The 21,692-nt window shown below is 39.7% G+C and overlaps 1 protein-coding gene across 3 annotated transcripts in view; it reads right to left on the bottom strand.

Moving 5' to 3' along the window:
- The window catches only part of MYH10 (myosin heavy chain 10), a 136,557-nt gene that overhangs the window by 94,098 nt on the left and 20,767 nt on the right, over positions 1 to 21,692 (bottom strand). For all 3 annotated transcript variants that reach the window (XM_048819248.2, XM_048819249.2, XM_048819250.2), the window contains exons 3-4: positions 18,982 to 19,138; positions 1,725 to 1,752 (exon numbers count right to left, since the gene is read on the bottom strand). In XM_048819248.2, coding sequence (XP_048675205.1) covers positions 1,725 to 1,752; positions 18,982 to 19,138 — 185 coding nt within the window. The remainder of the gene's footprint in view (positions 1 to 1,724; positions 1,753 to 18,981; positions 19,139 to 21,692) is intronic.

Raw genomic sequence — 21,692 nt, 5'->3', positions numbered from 1 at the left:
CTGGGAAAACCCAATCCTTCTCCAGCTTCTCATATATAACTTTATAGGCTGGAAAATATTAGACTTTTTGCTTCTGGTTGGTTAGGCAGGGATCCAGTCTGTTAAGCTTTAGGTGCCCTAGGGTAACTTACAAGCCTGTGTGTCCTGGAACAAACATTTGTGGTAGTGTCCAAACTATCCTTCACAGACATGTTACCTATAATGGAGTTAATTGGTAATCAAATTGGAGATAGGAAGTCTAATATAAACAAGCCCTTAGGAGAAATGTTCTGAAGTTAAGTAAATAAGCTGGCTGGTAGGTTAGCAAACATGGAGTTGTGACTGACAGGGAAGATTGTAAATTAGCTAGGAGGCCCTTCAAACCTTAACTCACTCAGGGGAGGCCAGAAAGGAAGTCCAACCTAAACTATTGCCAGCTGGAGAGAGATGAGAAAGTAAAGAACCAGCCAGTTTCTTCAAAAACTCATTTGTGTTTGCGGGTTCTCACTTTCGTTTTTAAATGTCCAAACAATATCCTTTGCACTATATGCCACTAAAAATATAGGATACATTAAAAAAAAAAAAAGTAAAGAGCCTTAGTTTGAGTGAATTTTGAAGCTGAACCTGCCAAGTAGGCAGCCGATCCTTTATTGTAGTTATTCAGCTAGCCTCTACACTTTGAATGAAGAAAAGGAGTACTTGTGGCACCTTAGAGACTAACCAATTTATTTGAGCATGAGCTTTCGTGAGCTACAGCTCACTTCATCAGATGCATACCGTGGAAACTGCAGCAGACTTTATATATACACAGAGAATATGAAACAATACCTCCTTCCACCCCACTGTCCTGCTCTTGTTTTTTCCTACCCCCCCCCCCCCCCCCCGATGTTCTGGTTTAACTTGGATTTAAACTTGGAGAGTGGTCAGTTTAGATGAGCTATTACCAGCAGGAGAGTGAGTTTGTGTGTGTATGGGGGTGGGGGGGATGTGAGAAAACCTGGATCTATGCAGGAAATAGCCCGACTTGATTATGTAAAGAGTTGTCACTTTGGATGGGCTAGCACCAGCAGGAGAGTGAATTTGTGTGGGGGGGTGGAGGGTGAGAAAACCTGGATTTGTGCTGGAAATGGCCCAACTTGATGATCACTTTAGATAAGCTATTACCAGCAGGACAGTGGGGTGGAAGGAGGTATTGTTTCATATTCTCTGTGTATATATAAAGTCTGCTGCAGTTTCCACGGTATGCATCCGATGAAGTGAGCCGTAGCTCACGAAAGCTCATGCTCAAATAAATTGGTTAGTCTCTAAGGTGCCACAAGTACTCCTTTTCTTTTTGCGAATACAGACTAACACGGCTGTTCCTCTGAAACCTACACTTTGAATGGTTACAGTATGGTTTAACCTTATCAGAACATTATTGATCTATAAATTAGAGAGATTCACTTGTTCGATTGATGAGGTTTTTTTGTTTGTTTGTTTGAAGATATTATGCTTATCGAGTGGTAAATGCTATTTAACACTTTCAGTAAGTTGACAGTGGGACAAAGTTCAAGTGCACCATGTTATGAATGAGTTAACATCTCAGACTAGATTAGATTTTATATTATGTGTTGCTAATTGTTACACGCAACTGCTAAGAGAACACCAAGAGTGATCCATCCAGGCAATAGTAGCCAAGCTCCTTGTACTATCACTAATATGATAAAAACAGCCAGCTTATGAATTCAATTATTTTGTTTACTTACGTGCAAAGAATTGATTGGTCCTCACGGTCTGCAAAACAAAGAAAAAAGAATACAGATTGTGATTTTGCTCTGATATTTTGTTGTAATTGCAAGCTACAAAGTTATATTAAAAGGGCATCCAGAAACCTGAACTTTTCATAATTCAGCAATTAAAATAAATAAATAAGCAATCACGTTTGATGGAGTGGTCTTTAAGTAGCGCCCTGAAGTTATTTAATCTGGGGGGGGAGGGGGAAGAGATTTTTTCAGCTCCTTGTTTACATTTATAAAGGGTCTTTTTTTCAGCGAGAAGAGAGACTGACTGACTAGTCAGGGAAACAATTAAACGGTCGATACAGAAAATGCTGGCCAGTGCAGACTAAACTAAACTAGAACATTACTAAAATGAAAATTTTGTATGTAATAGAGATTTTTTTTAAACCATATAGTAGTCTATTATTTTCAGACAGAAAATGAGACTAGTTGAAATTTTTAGTGTTTTATGTTCCCTACAGTCTCCCAGATTCATTGGCTACAAACAAGATTTTAAGTACTTGGAAACAGCAAGAATGTCTGCAGCCAATATGGTAATTCCCATCTACAGCTTTTTCTTGTGAACATGGAAGCTCATAAGTGCTGTCTTAATTCAGTTTATTCAGAAGAGAGAGTTGCCAATGGGATGCCTAGCAAGACATAGAACAGAACTGAATTGTGCAACATGATATTGCTTAGCACACAACATACACTACTGTGCATTGAAAAGAATGCCTGAAGGACATGCACTATAAAACTGTGAATGGTTCTCTTGCAGGTTACAGCATCTTTACATACTGCATTTCAATATATGGTCCTTATTTTTCAGAAGAGCTGTTAAAGTATACTTCACATATATGTAAAGTTTTTTCTGGTCTTTCAGTTAGTTAAAGAACTCCTCCCCCGCCCCCCCAACTTTTTTTAGTAAGCTCAGCATCTCCTTATGCCTATGAAACCACCCCACACAGCTCTCTCTCAAACTGGTTCTACAGCTATCTGCATAATGATCACTGAATAACTGGTAGTCATCTACTGCAAACTCATGAGGGAATTTCAGTAGGTTTTTTTTATTTTTATGGATAATTGTTAAGGTTAAGATTTTATCATGGACAGGTCACAGGCAAGGAGCCTGTGACCTGTGTGTGGCTTTACTAAAAATAACCAGGGGGCAGAGCTGTGGGGGGGCCCCCATGCATGAATGACAACTAGACCCCCACCACCATAGGAGTGGGAGCGAGCTCACATAGCACCAGCTTTGGAGCCAGCCACAGGTGCACAGCTCCGGATGCAGCCACAAGGGTGTGTGCACAGCTGCAACCCTGGCCAGAGCCCCAAGGCAGGGGCGCATGGTTCTGTCTGTGGCCCCAGGGGGCAGTGCACAGTTCCAGCCCCAAGAGAAGCCACGTGGGGGAAGGTGAGTGGGTGGCACACAGTCCTGGCTCCAGACCCAGCTGCAGGGCAGGGGAGCGAGGAGCAGAGACCCAGCTCCAGCCCCATCTGCAGGGCAGGGGTGCACAGTCCCAGCTGAAGCCAAAGAAGTCACGGAGGTCCAGTAGAGTCACAGAATCCGTGACTGCTGTGACCTCCATGACTAAATCATATCCTTAGTAATAATCATGAATTCCACTGCAAACAAGTCAACCTTATTTTGTTTGAACATAAGGTTCAAGACTAAGGGATATAGCCCTGATCCTTCCAGAATAAGGCAAATACCATGTTTCAAGGCCCCCCCCCCTTTTTTTTTTTTAGGACAGAAAAGTCAAGTGACATTCTTTAAACTTTTGAGATCTTTATGAATTGCTGACCATGCATGACACTAACTAGGAGGACCCGGAAAAAGGCATCAAATAGCAACTGATAACTGCTGTTCTCTCTAGGAGAGCAGTTCTAGACTTGAAGCACTAAAGGTGGATAGGCAGGAGGACAATTATGTTGCTGTGAAGCACCCGATTCCTCCCTTCCTGCCATCCCTCCTCCCCACTTTCCCCTAGAATCCAATGATTTCATTTAATGGATTTGAAGTTTAGACATCCCATTAAAAAAAAAAAAAAAACATGTATCACAGTATAAACTCAACTATGTCTTCTTATCTGCTGTAAGAAGCAAAGTAAAAATTTGTTGGGTTTAGATAGTTTTGCCCAAGGATTTTTAGGAGATGGACTCCAAGATTCTATTGAGTATGGAGGAATATGAAATAAAAACACTACTCATCCTACCTGTCATAAATATAAAGGGAAGGGTAAACACCTTTAAAATCCCTCCTGGCCAGAGGAAAAATCCTTTCACCTGTAAAGGGTTAAGAAGCTAGGATAACCTCGCTGGCACCCGACCTAAATGACCAACGAGGAGACAAGATACTTTCAAAAGCTGGGAAGAGGGAGAAAAACAAAAGGGTCTGTGTGATGCTTTTACCGGGGACAGAACAGGAATGGAGTCTTAGAAAATAGTAAGTAGTCTAGCTAGATATGCGTTAGATTACGATTTCTTTAAATGGCTGAGAAGTTGAGTTGTGCTGAATAGAATGAATATTCCTGACTGTGTGTCTTTTTGTAACTTAAGGTTTTGCCTAGAGGGATTCCCTATGTTTTGAATCTAATTACCCTGTAAGGTATTTACCATCCTGATTTTACAGAGGTGATTCTTTTTTACTTTTATTAGAAGTCTTCTTGTAAGAAAACTGAATGCTTTTTCATTGTTCTTAAGATCCAAGGGTTTGGGTCTGTGGTGACCTATGCAAATTGGTGAGGATTTTTACCAAACCTTCCCCAGGAAGTGGGGTGCAAGGGTTGGGAGGATTCTGGGGGGGAAAGACTTTTCCAAACAACGCTTTCCCAATAAAAATAAACCCAGATAAATGTTTGGTGGTGGCAGCGGAAGTCCAAGGGCAAAGGGTAAAATAGTTTGTACCTTGGGGAAGTTTTAACCTAAGCTGGTAAAAGAAAGCTTAGGAGGTTTTCATGAAGGTCCCCACATCTGTACCCTAGAGTTCAGAGTGGGGAAGGAACCTTGACACTACCCAAATCATATAAACTAATTTTATAAAGCTCTCAGGTACCAGCTAGTACCGTTACAAGTACTGAAGCAGAATAGCCAGCTGTCTCCTCTAAAGACAAGAGACTTGGGCACGAGGGATCAGTTGACCTGTTTTCTCTGATACTCAGCTAGGATATACACAAACACAAGAATCCAAAAAGGGTTCTTGGAACTTTTTTCATGACAGCCTGTCCACCTGACCGCCCCCCCCTCCAAGCAAGGGGGGGCGTGGGGGGGGGGGGGGAGGACTTTCATTTGAATATTTGAGTTATAGATTTATTGCCTTCCTGCAATAAAATGTATGCTACTCAGAGATTTAGGAAGCCCAGATGTATATTGCAAGTCATTAGGGGTAAGAGACCCATTTCAAAACTGTAATTAGAGGATCCATAATACACAGGGCTATCTGCAAGAGACTGTTAAGAAGTAATCCAAAAAGCTATTGTTTATCTTTCATATCTATTTTCCATGAGACAAAAGATGGTGAGACACCCCTAAACTGCTTTTGGAAAGAGTCAGACTAGGTACTGGACTAGTCAGCCGTTTTAGCAGACCTACTTGCGCATCTCAATCAAGGTTTACTGGATTGGGAGGCTACTACACAGGCCGTCAGGCTCTGCAAATTGCTGTCCCACCTAAAGAAGCTCAAGACCAAAACCAAGAAGTTAACCAGGGACACTTGCCCTAGATTTAAAGCTAAGTGACTCCTTAAGGTTGAAAAGTAAAAACAAGCACCAGTCTAATCTGATTGAACTTGACTGCTTGTCTGCTATATACAGAGAGTGATTTGTACATTAAAGTATTATCTGCAATTGTAGAAGCATGTGGCTTTTCTTGGCACTGTATGAAAAGTTACAGCATGTGGGTATAAATGTATTTCTGTATACAGGGGAAAATGTTCAAACCCCAAAATCAGGATGTGGATTTTCCAGTGTTGGGTTGGTTAGAAACACAGTAAACCACTAGATGTCCACATAGAATAAAACTGATAGTTTTCACTGAGGATAAGTGTGAAAGAACTTTGAAGTCTTTAAGCTATGAAATCTGAGTTTTGAAAAAAAAAAAAAAGGAAAAAACACAAAATTGAAGATGTGAAAGCACTATTTGGAAATATCTGCCTGATTTACTTCAGACTTCCTAAAAAATTGGCATATGTCATGCATGCAACATTTCATACGACAGGAAGATTTTTATTTTTTGTCTGGGGTGGTGAAAAGTGGGCTTAAAACTGTTCAGTGATACCACAATATATAGCAGCTACTGGTTTTCCTAAACCAGTTCTCTTCTGGCTTCCATTCTATGCATCAGGACCCATTCCCTTGCTTCACTGCTTGCAAAAGTAGAAGCCTGTACATAATACAAAGGCTTCTTAAAGAAAACACCTCCCACACCAAGTACAAGGATGGTTGTAAAGACACAGCTTCAATTTAAAATCCTGACAATGCTCCTGGTTGAAATACACATGATTTAAAGAGCTCTTGAGGTGCTAAATACAGTATTTAGTGTCTCCTTGTATTTGGTTCTTTGCTACCCCCATTGAATAATTCCAGTAGAAGGAGATGGAGCAGTGCCAACTTGTTTGCAAGAATAATTCTTATGTACTGTTTGTGGCAGGTTGGGATGGGAGATAGTATCTTTCTCTAATTCTAGCCATATTCAGTGTACCAGCAGCAAACATTAAAGTGAAGGCAGAATATTCAGTATTAAAAGCAACATCAGATGCACAAAAACAGATCCATAGGATAGCCCTTCTTCCAACCATTCCTCATGGATCCAAACAGACCTGTGTGTATTACCCAACAAGGAACATGACCTTTACCAAGTGACCATGTGAGGCATACTTTGAAATTACAGGCCCAATCCTGCAGACACTCACTAAATTTGGTAATTGTGGGACTACTTGTATTTAGAGTTGGCCAGACGTGCTCTTGCAGGACTGGGACCCAATTGCCTTTGGTCAAATAAATAAATAGAAGGAAACCATACTGGAAGTGCTCCTGCACTGTGACTAGCCTTAATATTTTCAGTATTCTGGCTACATGGGTGAGCCATGGAGAAACAAGATATGCTGGAACAGTTACAGATCAGAAAAGGTCTCTGCACAGATTTGTATGTTAATTAGCAGAAGCATAAGAATGGTCATACTGAATGATATCACCGGTACATCTAGCCCAGTATCCTAGTATCAGTATGAAGTGAGCTTATGCTCAGATAAATTGGTTAGTCTCTAAAGGTGTCATAAATACTCCTTTTCTTTTTGTCTTCTGACAGTGGACAGTGCCAGATGCTTCAGAGAGAACAAACAGAACAGGGCAATTTTAAGTGATCCACATCCCCTGTGGTCCAGTCCCAGTTTCTGGCAATCAGAAGTTTAGGGACACCCGGTGCATGGGGTTGGATCCCTGACCATCTTGGCCGACAGCCATATCCTCCATGAATTTTTTTAATCCAGTTCAAACACAGTTTTGGCCTTTACAACATCCCCTGGCAAATAGTTCCACAGGTTGACTGTACATTGTGTGAAGTACTTCCTTTTGTTTTAAACCTTTGACTATTCGTTTCATTGGGTGACCCCTGCTTCATTTGTTATGTGAAGGAGTAAACAACAACACTTCGCTATTCACTTTCTTTATAGCGCTCATGTTTTTATAGACCTCTATCCTACCCCCCTAAATCCCTCAGTCGTCCCTTTTCTAAAGTGACTGGTCCCAGTCTTTTTAATCTTTCCCATCACGGAAGTTGTACTATACCCCCAATAATTTTTGTTGCCCTTCTCTGCACCTTCCCTAATTCCAGTATATCTTTTGGTGCCTAACACTTCTCTTTTTTGATTGCTGCTCCATATGGAGTTGATGTTTTCAAAGAACTATCCACAATGACTTCAAGATCTCCTTCTTGAGTGGGAACAGCTAATTTAGATCCCATAATTTTGTATGGATAGTTGAGATTATATTTTTTAATGTGCATTACTTTGCACTTCACACTGAATTTCATCTGCTATTTTGGCACCTAGTCACCCAGTTTAGTGAGATCCCTTTAACTCTCTGCAGTCAACTTTGGACTTAACTATCTTGAGTATTTTTATTGTCTGCAAATTTTGCCCTCTCGCTATTTACCCCTTTTTCCAAATCATGTACGAATATGCTGAATAGCAAAAGGTCCAAGTAGAGATCCTTGGGGGACACAGCTATTTACCAGTCTCCATTCTGAAAACTGACCATTTATTCCTACCCTTTGTTTCCTGTCTTTTAACCAATTACCGATCCATGAGAAGACCTTCCCTCTTATCCCATGACTCTTTGCTTTGCTTAAGAGATTTTGGTGAGGGATCCTATCAAATACTTTCTGAAAGTCCAAGTACACTATATACACTGAATCACCCTTGTCCACATGTTTGCTGACTCCCTCAGAAGAATTCCAATAGATAGGAAATCATGATTTCCCATTACGAAAGCCATGTTGACTCTTCCCCAACATATTAGATTCATCTATGTGTCTGATAATTATGTTCTTACTATCATGTCAACCAATTTGCCTGGCAATAAAGTTAGTCTTACCAGCCTGTAGTTGCCAGGATCACCGCTGTAATGCCTTGAAAAAAAGGGCATTACATGAGATATCCTCTAGTGATCTGGTATAGAAGCAGGTTTCAGTGATAGGTTACATACCCTAGCTATTAGTTCTGCAATTTCATATTGACATTCCTTTACAATTCTTGGGTGAATATCTTCTAGTCCTGGTGACTTCTTAGTTTAATTTATCAATTTTTTTCCAAAACCTCTTCTATTGATCTCTCAATCTGGGACAGTTCCTCAGATATGTCACCTAAAAATAATGGTCCAGATGTGGGGGGAATCTCACCCATATCTTCTGCAGTGAAGACCTGTACAAAGAATTCATTTAGCTTCTTCCCCAATGGCCTTGTCTTCCTTAAATGCTCCATCAGCACCTCATTCCTCTGGTGGCCTGGCCCTACTGATTCTTGGGAAGCTTTATGCTCCTTTCTATTTTCCTCATTAAGAAATGACTTCCAATTTCCATAGGATGCCTTTTTGCCTCTAGCCATCTCTTTTTACTCTGCTGTTTACCCATGGTGGCTATTTTTAGTCCTCTTACTGTTTGGGGGTGGGGGGCATTTGGGTTGAGCCTCTAGGATGGTGTTCTTAAAGGTTTTCTCCATGCAGTCTGCAGGCATTTCTCCCTTGTGACTGGTCCTTTGAATTTCTGTTTAACTAGCTTCCTCATTTTTGTGTAGTTCCTCTTTTTGAAGTAAATGCTACTGAGGGGGAGTTATTTGGTATTTTCCCCCCTACAAGGATCAGCTATATTCACCTCCTGGACCAGACTGTGTTCCATTTAGAACTAAATCAAGAATTGCCTCTCCCCTTGTGGATTCCAGGACAAACTGCTCTAAGAAGCAGTCATTAGAGTAGAGAATGGTTGAAGGCCAGAATTTTTAATCAGCTACTTCTGTTCCTTATTAAAAAGTACAGTTCAGTAAACTTTAAAGATAACTGCCCTCTCAAAGGATTGTGGAAAGCGTCCAGACACCAACAACTACCATGTACCACCACAACTAGCTCAACGAGAAATTCTTGGAGCCATTTTAAATGCATCCTATTTTAGATTAGTCTCAAATAAATATCACCATGATGGTATGAGGCATGTTACTATTTTTCCCAGCTGAATAAATCAATCCAGATATTCTTTAAAAAGCTTTCAACAAGGCAGTGGTTTCCATTACACAGAAAAAAGATATACTGCAAGTGTATTGAGTAAGTTAGCCACAGGAAGAAGTCAAATGCTACAATTTAGCAATAATTTTTATGTCATTTTATGGAAGGCAGAGATGCGAGGTATTAAATATGTATAGGACAATTTGAATGTCTGCACAGAGTAGAATGCTTATAGCTAAAGATCTTCCTCTTTCTGTAGTGAAAACCCATACTAGTCATACTCCTGCTGCTGTCACCAACAAGAGTATTAACTTCAGGGAAAGAGACCAGACACTGAACTTGTGTTATAGCCATTTTGATGCAAAAACTGAAAAAGGTAGTTGCGCTGCCAAGAAGAAGAGTTACAGAATCCCACAAGAAACAGAAATTCTTATACAGACTTGAGCACACTGTCAGATACTCTAGAATTTCATTAGTTTGTACTGACAATTAAGAGATTAGAAGTTTCTGAAATGTACAAGCTTCCCACAATGGCTAGAAAAAGACTTGTGTATTTCCTGTGATTTCAGTAGCTAAATCCATGTGCCAAAACAAAACTAACAAAGAAGAGACGCCACTAAAATCTGAACACTATTTTATTAGTTCTTTTAGAAGAAAAAACTGAATGGACACCAGTTCTGTTACTCATTTACCAGTGAGTGAATGGCAAGTATCTTTCAGTTCTAAAATAAGTGAAGCACTTTCCAGTTTGACATTCTTTTCGCTACAGACAGTAATTTGTTGATAACTACAGTACTCCAGTGTACAGTAGTCTTTACTGTTTCAATAGCAAAGGCTATACAAAGAAGGCATTTGTTTTTTAAAACTACACATAACAGTGGCAAGATCTATTAAATTTGCTGCTGCAAAATGTATTTAAGGGAAAAAATTCTGCCAGCCTACCTATTACACATTACTCACTGTTCTAAAAGAATCTCAACTCAAATCAAAATCATAAAAATCAAAGTTGCGATTTACTATTTTGATTTTACAATCTAAACTAGTGTTTAGATTAGTTTTCTGTGGAATTTTCAGTAAACTTAAAGCACAATACAGAAGAATGCATTTTTGCTCTACTATTGTAGAGATCTTATGCCACAAAATGGCATGTCTGCAAAACAGCTGCAAGCTTCCAGCTAGAGCTCGAGTATGTGACTTGTTTAACATCTGTATTATAATTTCTTTACTTGTAAAGTAGTATTTATTCACTACAACTCTGAAATCAAGTAAATGATCCTACAGCTATGTTTTCCCCTTAAAATGAGAAAAATTGACAATTTCAAAATTTAATTTAGGTAAATCCTGATAGATTCCTACTGCATGCTTAAAGCAATGGTAGTTGGACATCAGCACAACATCAGATTGTTAAAATCTATTCTAAAAGAAGAATTGTAAAACCTTCAACTTCTGACAGAAGTAGACGTTTTACAATCCTTCTTGTAGATTTTCATAATCTATTTTAATAATGAAAGGTTCAAAATGACATTCCAATGCAGTTAGTCTCTTGTAGTTGGCTAAGGTGCCTTAGGGAAGATTCATGTAAAATTCTTCAGTTTGAAGGAAGAATTAGACTTCAGACTGTAAAATATACAGTTTGGGGATTCCCTTCCTCCCCCTGTAGAATAGCCACAGTACAACAAATAGTTTCTAAAAATATTTAGGATTATGGTCATTTTTTGCCACTATTTTTCCGAACTTTATATTTCATCCTTTTATAGAAGTCTTCTCTTTCAGAGAGCATCACAAAGGATTGCCGTCTTTCAAAATGACTACCACCTCCCATTGTTCTTAAATCAGACTGAGGCCACAGGTTGCCATCAGCTAAAATGCCCTCTTTTAAAGTGGCCATCACTTCCCATGATTCACAACTAAGCTCCTTTCAAAGAAGATGGCAGCCCACTATGCAGTCAGGAGACACTAGCTACTCTTGCTAGGGCAAGATGGCAATTCTTTTCGGTATTCCCCAAGACAGAATATTCTTGAGCTTTGTTACCTAGTTGATGGGAATGGAGCAACCATTAATCCTAAAAATGTTTCTTCAGTTGTAGCCTATAAATACAGCTTCGTGGTATGAGAAGTTTGAACTGTTTTGTTACTGAGATTATATACAGGGTTTGATGACTAGTTGTTTGTAAAGTACAGTGTGACTTTTCTCCTTCCCGATTCTTAGTTAGGACACCTAGGGAATAAAAAAAATCCTCAGTTTATTCTGCCCTGGCTGCTGCTTCTACACCAGAGGCCCTCCGTTGAGCAAAGGAAAAACCCAACAACCTAGACTCCTTGGCGGCTGTCTCTCTACTTAACCTGTACAACCTCCTCCCCCCAACCTCAGTCTTTAACAGTAGGGTAAAGCAAAAAGAAAATCAAGGCTGGGCAGGGACAAGGCTGACATTGCATGGAGAGGATTCAACTGCTGGCCCATCAGGAGTAGCCAACTGAGCCCAACTTCTTTTCCACATAGTGAACGAATTTTCCTGTAACATGCTAATAAAAATTGTCTAGTAAAGGAGTCTATTTGTAGTATTCCTCTGTTTATTCCAGGACAGAGAGTTTCCCCTCCTCCAGGTTTGCATTCCAACAGTCCCCTATATAAAAGGCTCCGAACAACTGTTTTTAATACCAACTGTTCAAGCTACACATTTTTTCAAAAATTGCAATAAGATTTTTATCTGCCAGTTTCATGCTTTCAGTTAGTTCCTCTTCGTATTGGGAGAAATGTTTATTTAAGAGCTTTGACCACAGTAATGCCTGATTCAGCACCATAACAGTCATGTGAAACCAAGTCCGCTAGTTTCTAGTGGTATGACTGGTATTTTAGAAAAACATCCTGTATATGGATTCTCCTGCTTTTCAGGATGGCATGGTTTACCAGATGTGGTTTTTACAGTTTTTTACCACCATGGGAAAAAAAATTGTTTAGTCCCAGTTTGAGACATTTTGCTATTTTAAAAACTGTTTCATTAATGCACATCATATTACACTTTGTTTTAGTTACATAAATTTGGAGATTTGTACAACCTTGAATTAAACATAAAACCACAGTGGGTGTAACACTAATATGTAATTATAATATTGACCACCAGAGTGTCTATACATTTTGGATCAGTATTTTCTCAGGGAAGTTCTATAGGTCATAACTCATATTTCAGTTTTCAGAAATCAAAACCATATGAAAATAATGCACACTGTTGTAGGCTTAAAGTATTATGCAATCAGAGGCATGCAGAGATGCAGACTACCAATCCAAGTCCATTTGGCCACACACATTCTGCAGCAAAAGACCAGCTTTGATATAGTGGTTAGGCCGAGCCTATGCCTCCGTTTTGAATGGATGTATCTGAAGTTTGAAAAGACTGAAGATTCACTGAAGTTCTGCCTCATGAACACTCTCAATCCTGACATAATGTGATTTTTAATATACGTTTCCAGGCAAGTTGAATGTTCCATCGTGTCTCACCAGGAATTTGGGGGTTTACAGATCCTGGGCATTCTTTTTACCAGGCTCCAGAGTGATGGCAATTACCAAAATGCTTTTCTAAATCTACAACATGTTTCATTAAAGCACTTGGGAATAGGGTCTTGTCCAAGTAGACTAAGCCAATGTAACGCACATCCAGTGTCAAGCAGGAAGGGCATATTGAGTGGAGTTCCAAGGGGATCTGTGCTGGGTCCGGTTCAATATCCTCATAAATTATTTGGATAACAGCATAGAAAGTATAATGAAAGTCTGTAGCAGTACCAAGCTGGGAGGGGTTGCAAGTGCTTTGGAAGACAGGATTAGGATTCAAAATGATCTAGACAAACTGTAGAAATGGTCTGAAATAAAAACCAGGATGAAATTCAATAAAGGACAAATGCAAAGCACTACACTTAGGAAGGAATAACCAATTGCACAAAATGGGAAGTGACTGCCTAGGAAGGGGCACTGCGGAAAAGCATCTGGAGGTTATAATGCATCAAACTAAATACGAGTCAACATTAATACTGTTGCCAAAAAAAAAAGCCAACGTCATTCTGGGATGTATTAACAGGTGTTTTCTAAGCAAGACAAGTAGCAATTTTTCCACTCTACTCATCACTGAAAAGGCCTCAGCTGGACCACTGTGTCCATGTCTGGGCACCACACTTTGGGAAAGATGTGGACAAATTGGAGAAAATCCAAAGAAGAGCCACAAAAGTGATTAAAGGTGTAGAATACACGAACTACAAGAAAAGATTGAAAAACTGGGTTTGTTTAGTCTAGAGATGAGAAGACTGAGGGGCACATAATAAGTCTTCAAGTAGGTAAAAGGGTATTATAGAGGGAAGATTAAATTGTTCCTTAGCCACTGAAGACAGGACAAGAAGTAACAGGCTTAAATAGCAGCAAGGGAGATTTAGGTTAGAAATTAGCAAAAAGTTTTTACGTGTAAGGGTAGTTTAGCACTGGAACAGACTCCATAACCTCAATAGGAAATAGCCATCACTGGAGCTTTTTAAAAGGCAGGTTAGACAAACAATGGTTAGGGATGGTCTCAATAATACTTAGTCCTGCCTCAGCACGGGGACCAGAAAAAGATGACCTACTGAGGTCCCTTTGGGTCCTACATTTCTATTATTTGAATGAATCTTTTTGCTTTATAAGCACAGGGGGAGAGAGATTCTCAAGTGTACAGATTTCAACCCAGTTTCCCTCTTTCAGCAGGGCATCACAAGAGTTGACCCGTGCAGAGTGCAGTACTTAAGGTCCTTCTAAACAGGAAATACGTTAATAGGAGAAGAATACAGAAGCCGTTTGACAGCAGCACTGCTAACTGCCAGCTATACAAAAACCCTCTGCAACAGAGCTGTCATTGTGCAATGCAGTTTCCAGTTTATATTTGGAGTTTAACAAAATGGAGTCTTTCCAGCACTTGGCAAGACAATGAATGATTATTCAGATGATCAAGCAGTGTCAAATTTTGTTAGGGGGAAACAAAAAAAAAATCTCCACAACACACCTTAATTTTTAAAATCTGAACCAGAGATATTTTGCAATTTAAGCCCCAATTGTTTATTTAAACTCTTGGGCCCTAACACACTTGCATTTAAAGAGAACATAGTTTGTGAAGCACGAAGTTGAACACAAGCAAGCTTTTAATCTGATTCTAGGACATGAAACCAGAATGTCCCAAGCAGTTCTCCCATCATATTAATTTTGAAATGAAGGCTCAATTTGCACGACAGAAAGACCGGTCTTAAAAAAAAAACAAAACACAAAACAAAAAAAAGTTGTTTAATGTTACAGTTTAGGTCTGTATAATCCCCCATTTGGGTCTTGCACATGGATCTGATACGACTGCCTTAGAAATCAGCAATTGTAAGGGCATTTGCAAGCAAAGTGGCCAGTGAGGTATGGCTAACTTCAGAATCTACTGCAGGAGGAGGAGGTAAGGCATCTCACCTGTATGTACAATCCAGATTTTAATACAATTTCTGAACATCTTCAGATCTTGGTAATGCAAGGGGGGGGGGGGGGAGAAGAAGAAAGGCATGCTAGTTCCTGCATATTCCTTTAGCTGAAAATTTTAATTGACTAAATTGTCAAAAAAAAAAAAGAGTTGGAGCTGAACTGTGTGTGTGGCAGAGAGAAGGCATTTTATTCCCATAAGAACCATCTACTTTGGTTTTATCATTCACGTCAAATATCCTCCTCTTTGGTTTTAGAACCAACTGAATGGAAACCTATATTCACTAATCCCAGAATTTTAAGGCTAGTTTACATCCCAAAAAGCAAGATTCCCATAACCATTTTTGTTTGCAAACAGATGACACCTCTGTCAATACTCAAACTGAGGAGGTGGAGCTAAAACAATTACTGCAATTTGGAACCAAGACAAACAATTGTCTCCATATCCTTGTGAGACTTTAGACCTTTTTGACCTTAGACCTTAGTTGGGACAAGAAGCAATCTACAATAGAAAAATAAAGTTTGCTGGTACCAGCAAACCTGCCGAGCATAGACACAGCCCCAATGAGCAAAAGTGCTTTTGCAAATATAGCTTATACCAGTTCCCTGAATAAAATAAGCTACACTGGGAAAAACACTTACTAGTTTGAATTACCATACCTCCTAGGAGCCCTAGTCGGGCACCAGGACCTCATTGTTCTCAGCACTGTTTTTTAGCCAGTTTCACAGCATCTGCACTAGGGCTTCAGCCAGTATAATACCCAGGACTAGGGCTCCTAGGAGGTATGGCAATTCAAACTAGTAAGTGCTTTTCCTGCTCTAGTTTATTTTATTTAGGGAACTAGTATAAGCTATATTGGCAAAACACACAATGTTGCTTGTAGGAGCTGCCTCTATGCTAGGAGGGTTTGCTGGTATAGCTAGAAAAAGATGGCTGGTATAGTGTAGACTAGGCCTTTCTGTGTTGACTTCTTTTCCATTGCAATGGGTTCAATTGGTGGCAAAGCAAGTAATAATCATCCCACCATTATAGGGAAGGTAACAAAATAGCAAAGTTACTGCTACAACTAGACACAATGGGATCAAGCAAAAACCAAATACCAGTACTTTCCTCAAACCAGGATTAGCCAGAGATTAACAAAATTGCTGTAAACTCAAAATACTTCCAAGAAGGAATAGCTACAGATTACACACATTTCACACACCTCTTTGCCCTGAAACTTGCTGAAAAGCAACTAAAAGATATGGATTTCGTTCAGAAAAAGCTTAACTACTCTGAACATTAGTTCTTTTTATTGAAGCTCAGATTTCCTCCTAAGAGGGATGATGCTTTGTACTAGATGAAGACACCTCTCTCCAAAAAGCGTAGGCCCCAAAATTTTCAGATAATGTTCCTATCCTATACAGATTATACCATGCTTATGATAACATCTGGGCACTTTCAAGTAGTGCATTAAGCAACATGACTAAGAATTGTCACCTGTTCGTTCTGCGATCCTCTGAAGTGAAAGCTTAAGATTCTAAAAATCACAGAGCTCCAAGAGCCAAGGCCCTCACCTATACCTTAGTGATAAGGTGTATCTATACGTCAGAGGAGGAGCCAAGACCGATCAGGGTGGATTTGATTTAAATCACTAGTCAGGAAGACTATTTAATCATGGTTTTCTACATAAAAGTGAATTCTTGTTGGCTGTTATAACCTTAAACACATTCTTCACAACTCAGAGATAGATGTATAGTGTGTACCTTTTAAAAATGAAACCTACATTTTTAAACATTTATTTAGAAAAAACTTTTCAGATTAGTTTTACAGCTATATCAGAAAATGAATGATTGTTTGGTGATTTCATTTCAAAAGGTAACTGAGGAAGATATTTATGAAGTCACATTAAGTACTATGGTTTTTTTCCTTCAACAGCAAATATATTTTAACAAAAAATGTATGTGTCCCTTGCGTCTCACATTTATCTGCAGACTTCTTGTCCAGATCTATTACGCCCCCAACAATCTTCTAGTCATTGAACTTTTTGAAACTTTGCACTTTTAGAGAGAGGTAAGGGATTGACTCTGTGTACACAAATTTGCAGAGCGACAATAGAGTTTGAGGTCTATTATTTATTTTAAAACATTTTTGCTGTTAACAGGCATGTTACCTCTGGAGACAAAAATCCAGTTTGAGAACTGCAAAACTAAGCATCTCTGATGGTATCTTCTAGACCAGTGGTTCTCATCTCTGGTCCACAGCTTGTTCAGGGAAAGCCCGACGGGCTGGGCCGGTTTGTTTACCTGCCACATCTGCAGGTTTGGCCGATTGCAGCTCCCACTGGCCGCGGTTCGCCGCTCCAGGCCAATAGGAGCTGCAGAAAGCAGCGTAGGCTGAGGAACGTGCTGGCCACCCTTCCCATAGCACCCATTGGCCTAGAGCAGCGAACTGCGGCTAGTTGGAGCCGCGATCGGCCGAACCTGCGGACGCGGCAGGTAAACAAACCAGCCCAGCCTGTCGGGCTTTCCCTGAACAAGCGGTGGGCCAGAGTTGAGAACCACTGTTCTAGACTGAACACTGAGTCCCATTGGGTAGATAGAAAGATTATTTAAATTTAATCTATACAGAAACCTGTGAGAAGTGAGGGACATGCGCTTTTTTGGGCAGAATGGGGCAAGCCAAACAACCTTATAAGGGAACATTTTGCGACTTTAAACAAGTATGTTCTCTAACAGATCAGCAACCTAATAAAAAAAACAAACATTAACTGGGATGACGTTAAGTGAGGAGTTGCTGTATCTTCATCTTGCCTCACTATTCTAGGACATTTATGTGGACCAAAACTATGGTTGTCATGGCGATGTGGAACCAAGATTGGGATGAGGAGATATGGCCAAAAAACAGACAGACAAAAAAAAACCACATGCGTGCACACCTTTGAAGTACGCTAAAACATGAAGAGGTTTGAGTACCGCTGATCTAGAGCTATGTTTTGTTATCCTTATTGTCTTAAATGCAGTCTAAGTGTTAGTCTTTAAATTCATCTTGGAGACTCTTATTGGGTAAAAAACTTCAGCTTAAGTAATTAGGCCTTAGACAATACAGCATCTCCCTTCCCCTTCTCCCACCTGCAAATGTGGTTACCGTTGACATATTGTGAAAAATCCACACACCCTGAGCAGCACAGTTAAACCAACGTAACCCCCAGCGTAGATAATGCTAGGTCAATGGGAGAATTCTCCTGCTGATCCTACCACCTCTTGGGAAGTGGAGTGGAGTACCTACCCCAACATTAGAATCCCTCTCATCGGCACAGGGAACAAGGTGGGATGAGGCAATATCTTTTATTGGACCAACTTCTGTTGGAGAGAAGCAAGCTTACAGAGCTCTTCTGCAGGTCTGCATTTAGCTTTCCCAGACCTGAAGAAGAGCTCTGTAAGCTTGTTTCTCTCTCCAACAGAAGTTGGTCCGATAAAAGATATTACCTCACCCCACCTTGTATCTCTAATATCCGGGGACCAACAAGGCTACAGCTACCCTATGCGTACATGTGTATATAAAAATAATTTTAGCCACTGAGAAACCTCAGTATAGCGTGCAGTGACAACATTAAAACAGGAGTACAGAAAGCAGTTTGAATGTACCCATTTAGCAATTGTTTCTGAAACCAATTAGTTTAGTTTTGCTGCATACCTTTTAATTTTTATTTTGGTGCCTCTGGAAATACATGTTCCCTAGTGTATCAGCACCTCTTTTATGTCCCAAATGTCATTACTACTTCGTTCTGAAGGAAGCCATTTCCACTTTAAGTTTACTATTACGCCACTTATTACAAAGTCTATCATTCAGTCACAGCAGCAAACTGGCAGGTACTTTGGAAGTCAAGAAGAAAACACACCATAGAGTCATACTCTTAAAGGTCACTCACTGTTCCAAATTGCCCCCGCCCCCAAAATCTTTCTTTAAAAAGTTTAAAGATTTCTGTATTTATTAGAAAGCAGACCTTTAGTGTGACAATAGAGAGCCTAAAATTAAGTGCATTAAACAATTTCAGCTATTTATAAGTAATATTTAAATAGTTCTTACCTTGCAACATGCATCTATATGCAGATTCAGATATTGCATAAATGTGTGGTGGCATTTCGTGACGTTTCTTCCCTCTGTACATCTCAATGATATTTTCCGAATAAATTGGGAGGTTCTTGTAGGGATTTATGACTACGCAGAACAGTCCAGAATAAGTCTAAAAAAAACAAAAGACACCACACCAACAGCAGTTTGGTTATAAAATAAAGATAAAATAGCTACGTGCACTATTAAATAAAGCCAGAGACTAGGAAAGCTTCATTCTTCCCAAATTGTGGGCCATTTCTGTGCTAGTCTTGAACATTAGTGACTTCAATAAAACCACCACCTCAAACTATTTAGTTCAAAAATATTGGTTGGTACTTTGAGACATTTAACAACTAAGCTCTTTTGGATAAAAGTTATGATAGAGGCGAAGTCTTGAGTATTTGATTCCTCCTCATTCCCCAAAAAGAAAAAAACTGCAGTATTACACTAGTATGTGAAAACCACAAAGTGAAAGTTTTCCATTTTCACTAAAGTTGGACACAAATTGCATCAAAAATAGAAAGCAGCTTAGATTTAAACTGTACTCTGATAAAACGTGCTTTTTTAAAAAAAAACACACATCAAGTTGCAAAAAACTTATGAAAATGTAGCTGTTCAGGTTCAGAGTCTACTCACTCAGTTAAAGGAAGAAATTTTGAATTAGCTGCTGATTTCTACACGATGAGCTAGTAATTCTCAACAGCTGGGTTGCTCCTCCTGCTACAGAAAGCAAAGAGCATCCCCGTTTAAGACCTTCCTCCAGGCCTCATCTCTTGGTAACTGCTTTCAAAAGTGCATCAAGCTAAGTAAAAATTAATCAATAGTTCCATAACAACAAGGGCCAGCTATAGGACCTCTTCACTCAAAAAGAAAAATAGGAAAGTTAGTTGCTAAACATCCCAGGTGCAGAGAGCTAGATTCACGGTTTCATTATGGTCTGTGGGAGAGGATCCAAGTTCAGGACTCCACAAAATTCCTCAGATGATATTGGTGGGAGGTTTGCAAAGAGAAAACAAGGCTTTATGTAATAACTAAAAAGTATATATTATCCAGTCCTCTACTGTAATTCTCCATTACTCAGTGACAAAAACCTGCTTCCCTCAAGCCACCACTACTTCTGTTTCTGCTCTCTTCTTTCCCCAGAATTCTATTTCTTTCCCTAAAAAGAAAAAGGAGTACTTGTTGCACCTTAGAGACTAACCAATTTATTTGAGCATGAGCTTTCGTGAGCTACAGCTCACTTCATCGGATGCATACCATGGAAACTGCAGAAGACATTATATACACACAGAGACCATGAAACAATACCACCTCCCACCCCACTGTCCTGCTGGTAATAACTTATCTAAAGTGATCATCAAGTTGGGCCATTTCCACCACAAATCCAGGTTCTCTCACCCTCTGCCCCCTCACACACAATACACATTGTGAAGAGAGTGGTCACTTTGGATAGGCTATTACCAGCAGGAGAGTGAGTTTGTGTGGGGCGGGGCGGAGGGTGAGAAAACCTGGATTTGTAGTGGAAATGGCCCAACTTGATGATCACTTTAGATAAGCTATTACCAGCAGGAGAGTGGGGTGGGAGGAGGTATTGTTTCATGGTCTCTGTGTGTATATAATGTCTTCTGCAGTTTCCGCGGTATGCATCCAATGAAGTGAGCTGTAGCTCACGAAAGCTCATGCTCAAATAAATTGGTTAGTCTCTAAGGTGCCACAAGTACTCCTTTTCTTTTTGCAAAGACAGACTAACACGGCTGTTACTCTGAAACATTTCTTTCCCTATGATTGACTGTCTGCATTTCCTTCCCACCACCACCACTCAATTCTCATCTCCCTAAGGGCGTCATTGTCACATGCTTTCTTATTCCATGCACTAGAATGTGCAGCAATTCAGTAGTCAATTTTGACAGTGAAGTGTCACCACTGCGTTTTAGAGTTGAGGCTCCAATGAGTAATAGAGAGCAGAACAGTTCAGAACTATTACAGCAAATGTAACAGTTTATCGGCAAACTTAGGGAGATAGGGTCTGTTTACACCCTGTTCACATTTGGAAGGGTTTTTTTACATTGCAACCATGAGGGAATAGAATTTATTTATTTATTTTTAAGCGAAAGCTGCAATTCTAGAAAACCTGAATGTGTCATGGAGGCCACAAATTCATCAACTAGGTCATATGCTTGACACCCCTCTCCTCAAGACAGGAAGTTTGAAAGGCAAGCCAAATTACTCCCCCCTATAAGAATACATCTGGCAGTGAATTCCTTAATTAACTAATAATAAAAGGTATCATAAATGGAAAGGAGAGAGAAAAAAATGGAACAGGAAGTCAGTCTTTCACTTTGCCTACTAGGAGAGATTGAGCAACAATTAGTGGTCTGCTACAGCAAAGTGCAGCCTCCAGGCAAAGGTTAAACTCACTGAAAACAATCTTGTAATGCCCAGAAAAAAAGTGTGTTAAAAAAGTTTATCCACGTTGCCTCCTGGCAGATTTGCTCTGCAGTCTGTCTCAGCTCAAGTAGTAGATTGCAAACTCACTAGCTGAATTTGATATCATCATATGAATGCAGAGAGAGCTAGGTTTTCATTATGCATGGTTTTTTATATATCAGTTGTGCCCTTAGTTCTCTTATTCCAGAGACAGTTTGTCACGAAGACTTACATATTCCATCAGTGCTTCTTTTGAT

This window comes from Caretta caretta, chromosome 14 (genome assembly GCF_965140235.1).
Source record: "Caretta caretta isolate rCarCar2 chromosome 14, rCarCar1.hap1, whole genome shotgun sequence".
NCBI classification, from domain to species: Eukaryota; Metazoa; Chordata; order Testudines; family Cheloniidae; genus Caretta; species Caretta caretta.
Note: the sequence above shows the minus strand (reverse complement) of the source record. Positions and strands in the feature narration are given on the sequence as shown.